Source organism: Poecilia reticulata, linkage group LG9, assembly GCF_000633615.1.
Source record: "Poecilia reticulata strain Guanapo linkage group LG9, Guppy_female_1.0+MT, whole genome shotgun sequence".
NCBI lineage: Eukaryota > Metazoa > Chordata > Actinopteri > Cyprinodontiformes > Poeciliidae > Poecilia > Poecilia reticulata.
This window is the reverse complement of record NC_024339.1, coordinates 3,331,199-3,336,172: the sequence shown is the minus strand read 5'-3', so window position 1 is coordinate 3,336,172 and position 4,974 is coordinate 3,331,199. Positions and strand designations below refer to the sequence as shown.

General features: G+C 36.9%; 2 protein-coding genes across 2 annotated transcripts in view; one reads left to right on the top strand and one right to left on the bottom strand.

Moving 5' to 3' along the window:
• The window catches only part of zbtb26 (zinc finger and BTB domain containing 26), a 1,115,122-nt gene that overhangs the window by 1,004,464 nt on the left and 105,684 nt on the right, over positions 1-4,974 (top strand). The gene's annotated exons all lie outside the window — the stretch shown is intronic.
• noxa1 (NADPH oxidase activator 1) overlaps positions 745-4,974 on the bottom strand; it is a 19,282-nt gene continuing 15,052 nt past the window's right edge. The window contains exons 11-14 of the mRNA XM_017306527.1: positions 3,094-3,254; positions 2,879-2,987; positions 1,472-1,595; positions 745-1,362 (exon numbers count right to left, since the gene is read on the bottom strand). Of these exons, the coding sequence (XP_017162016.1) occupies positions 1,265-1,362; positions 1,472-1,595; positions 2,879-2,987; positions 3,094-3,254 (492 nt within the window). The 3' untranslated portion in view covers positions 745-1,264. The remainder of the gene's footprint in view (positions 1,363-1,471; positions 1,596-2,878; positions 2,988-3,093; positions 3,255-4,974) is intronic.

The following is a 4,974-nucleotide window of genomic DNA, read 5'->3' as shown; positions in this document are numbered from 1 at the left end:
AACAAGATCCCCAGATACTTAAACTCCTCCACTTGTATGTATGTATGTAGCCACAAATGTCAATTTAAACTTTCATATATATACACATTTAAAGAGCCTCAGTAAAAATGTGTTTATAAATTCTTAACTCTTTGGTGCAAAAAAACTGATGGAAAATCGATTTATTCACTGCATGTTCTGCTGTCTGTTTGTGTAAGAAAGAGATGAAACTTCACTTTAAACCATTCAGATTACCAACAACTAATGCAAAACATGCAATGCCTATACTTAAAACACATGTTAAATATATTTTAAATGTAATTCGATCACAAAAATAGTACACTTAAGATATACCAAATAAGCACATTTATATTACATAAAAAGCCATATTCTTAAAGTATCCGAAGTATAACTCTAGTTGTTCCAAAAAAGCATATTGTAGTACACTTAGTACACTTTAAATTGTAATTTTCTGCAATTTAATTACTATTAAAATGCACTAAGTAAAAAATTAGGTGTTCCAAAATAACACACTTCAAGTATACTGATGATTAGACTGGCTTCAAAGCTAAAATGTAACATGCTTAGTATATTTATTTTTCATCTGAGCCCTAGGGACCTCTGTAAGTAAAAAATGATAGCTCTCCATCTTCAGTGAGAAAAAAACACAAAATAAATGTTCAGTTAGAGCAGCAAATTAGACTGGAGAATCTGAAAGTATAGCAACCTGTGTTAAATATCTGTTTCTAAAGAAACAGAAGATAATGAAGTTTCTCAGACAAGTTTAATATTTTTCAGAAAAAAAACAACAACATCCAAACACATTGACTCACATGACTTAAAACTGAGAAAATACCTAATGATTTGAGTTTTCAGTAGTGTAATTTCAATGAAGGAAACTGTACAATAGGTTTAATATAAACCTATTGTTTATATAGGTTATATAGGGATGGACATAGATCCCTGTTATCTTTGTCCATCCCATAGATAACAGGGATGGACATGTGGGCTCACCTGTCTGTTTTCCAGAGTATCAACCATGTGACACGTTTGCTTCAGACAAACTATGATCATCATATATTGATCACCTTGAGATTTAATCTAATTAATGAATTAATTAATTTAAAGATGTACAGATTCTCAGTGAGCCTCAGAGGCCACCACAGTTAGAAAGTTGCACAATATTAGACATAAATAATTGAACTGAACATGAAGTTAGCACGGGGCCTGTTATTTACAGGTTTATGAGTTTATTAGAGACAACTGCATTGATTAACATCTACTTTCAGTCTTGAGTGATGCTCTTGTTCTCCTTGTAGGCAAAGGAGCTCGGGAAGATGCCGATGTTCCCTGCACAGTGTCCCTCCAACCATTCCTGGTTTACTGCAAGGGAGGAAGGAGAAGAAACACAGAGTGTTGAATAGTGAGGAGGAAAAAACATAAAAACAGGATTCAACTTTACTCCACAGGGTTGTCTTAGTGTGTATCTCACCTTCAGTTAGGATGTCAATGGTGTCTCCTTCACTGAATTCTAAGTCCTCAGGGCCCTCAGCAGCATAGTCATACAGCGCCACCATCTGGTAGAGGATAGTACGGTTTGCCAGGGGGTCTTCCCTCTAAAAGCAACAATGTCAAATTTATAAAGTATTACATGAAAAATGTAGTTAAATTGACAACATACAAGTCTGGAAAACATTTGAGAATTCATTGAGAAAAACAATAACAAATCAGATTTTTTTATTTACATAAAATCAAACTCATGTTTTCAGCTAATTGGAGGGCTAATGACACCATCTACAGCCCTTCACTTTTTCAACATTTTGTTGCATCCCAGACCTTTATAAAAATGATTTGAATATTAATAATTTTAATAACTTTATTATTATTGTCAGTTAATAACTAATAGTAATATTAATCATTAGAATAATTAGAATATAGAACTATATTCTAAAAAGAAGGAAGAAAACTTCTTTGAAGAAAATCTACATACAAGACAAAGTGAAAACATGACCCTGGGAATTTTGGTCATTTTATAAAAATGTAAATATTTAGGGAGATAGATATTGATCCAAAAGGCTGAATATGTTGTTGGAGCCCCACTGGCATCAATCCAGTCTTATTCTTGGTTCTGTTTCCTCTGCAGATCCTCTCAGGCCTGAGAACCAGCTGCCCAGTTCCTGCTGCAGGTAAGCATCACCACAGCATGATGCTGACACCGTCACGTGTCAGTATGATAGCTTTAACGAAATAGTTCTATTTTTGAATAATCTGACTGGAGAATATTGTAACTCCTGATCTGACAATCGGGGTTGAATTGAAGCAGGTTTAATGAGCTGCTAGTGAGGAGTGGGTTTGGTCCGATTACTCTAAAAAATGGACAGATGGAGATGGTCAGAAACGGTTGACCTTCTGATTTTTCTATTTGGAAACACTGGAACTTTGCCTAGCTGACCACTGACTCCAATTCTCTGGTCAAGGCCTGATTTGCCTGATTTTGGTCTGTCAAGCAGATCTAGTGAGGATCTTTTCAACATGAATAATGAAGATTCCAGTACTTTATAGGACATACAGTGCTGCCAACATTTTTAAAATATGTTTATACCAGGCCTCAGTGGCTGAAAGATCATTTTGTTCACATGATTACTTGGTTTCTGCTCTGATGAACCTGTTCAGGGTGAGAACTTATTTATCACCAGTGGAGTCAAATCAAGTAGTAGAAGCCATTTGAAGGATAATCAGTGGGAATCAGCTTGAGAATGACTCATACCACAGTAAATACTTATAAACGTATTTTTAAATATTAATATTTTTTATATATTAACAAAAATGCCAGATAACATTTTGACATAACACCAGCATTTCCACCATGACAAAGTGATAAAGTTTACGATCCTTTTACCTGGCACCACAGGGTGACTCTGCCAGCCTCTGCCACTTCCTGAACTGTGCGTCCCGACTCCTCCTCTCCAGGCAGAGGCAAGAGAACTCTGGACCCAGACTGTTTATGTCTGATGAAGAGAAATAGAGAAAAACATGGAAGCTGTAAATGGAAGAGGAAACGTAGGAAAACAACACAATAAATGATGAAAAAACACATTTGTTTAATGTTCGTACCTCAGCCGCAGCTGAGATGCTGATTGGCCCACTTTCTCTGCGATTCGCTCCTTCAGCTTATGGTAAGGTGTGTCCAGAGGGATGGACAGAGCTAAGTTGTAGGTGTAGTGAACCTTCACCACCACAGTTCCCTCCTCTGCTCGCTGAGGGGAGCCAGCCTGCTGAGAGGAACAGACGGAAACTAAAGTACTAGAATATTTGCACGCCTGTTTTAAAGACATCAAGATATCAAATGTTTCTTTTTGTGCATTATTATTCACCATTTATAACTCTCTCTATCCATGACAAACCCCACTTGGGTACAAGGATGTTAAATGCACTAAGAAAAACCATCCCAGTTTTCCTAGCAGTGCTCAGCGGGCCAACGCTTGTTTCTTCAAGTGAAGAACACAATCACGCAACAATCCAGTCAGACATCTGTCTGACTTCGCCATGTAAGAGCAGAGATGCACTCTAAAAAGTGTATTTGGGCTGTAGTTCATGTTATGGACTTATTTACATTAATCTCACTTAATTCTTTTGGTTTAGTGATGACAGTTTACTTTTTTGTGTGAATTTACTTAATAGTTACAAATCTTTAACTTAAAGGAACTTTTTACTGGCGGCATTGAAACAATTAAGTTCAATGCTGTATTCATAGCCTACGTCTGACATCATGATGCAAGCTTCACCAGGGACAGATCCTGCATCAACCAGGGTGCTGTGGCAGTGCAGTGATAGAACACCACAAACATTAGTTGTTTTTTGCTGCCAACCCAACCTCAGATAAATTGCACTTCTCAGTCTGGTTCATTTTGCCAACAAAACTAAATTTTGTGCATTTATGAATGTTTTTTCCATAGTCACAGAGGGTTACACAGGATTAAATTATATGCTTAAAGGGGCAGCATTAAGTATTTTCCAGGCACATAGTGCTGATGTATACCACAATCAAGTTAATATGTTACCTTCAGTTGTTATAAGATGATCTATACATTAAACATAACTTAAAAGACTTCTCAATTTGACTGCGTGAAATTGGTCTCTTTCCCTTTAAGACACTCCTGCTCTTTCTGACATTTTCCTTCAGCATGCCATCACAACAGCACTTCTCAATAATGCTGTTTACAACCATTAGGAGCGTTGGACTGAGAAGTAGTTTGCATGATGACCTCAGGAGACTCACAGTTCCACCAGGTGTTTGCTAATTGCTGCTGCCAGTCTGAAGTAGCTGAGTGTGAGAGACGGAGGGAGAGGTGTTCTGTGAAATTACAAAAACTGCAGCAATGAGGAGGAGCGATTAGGCATCCTTCAATCCACTAATCTTCTCAAACGTGCATAAAACAATCAAAGCAAAAAACCAGGTATGTTTTTGATGATGGAATAACATAACATGATATGAAGCTCAAAAAAATTGACTGATCACAGTTGCATCATACTGACTAGTTTACCCCATGACTCTAGAATGAATAGTAGCCTTCTTATCTATTCATACTGTAATACAATTTCTACAGCAAAAACGACAACAAAGAGGCTCCTCGGCTTCCTCCTCTGACCTTAAACACCTCTGATCGCCTCACATACTGATTCAGTTGTGATGGTTACACAGCACCCTGTGTTCAGGTTCTAGACTTTTTTTTCAATTAAACAATTAGGATATAAGAAAAAATCCCCTAAAAGTGAGTCTATTCAAGTCACATAGAAAAAATGGAATTGACCTGTAGTATCTCTGGCTTTACTAAACATTTCTGTGACATAATTATCAGTATTTCTCAGCCTGAGATTCTCTCTGAAAAAACAAGTTCTTCTCAAGTCAGCAAAAATACATTCTTATGAGATCAGACACAAAGTAAAGGCGAGCTAAGTCATTAGTACATTTGTGTGTGTGTGTGTGTGTGTGTG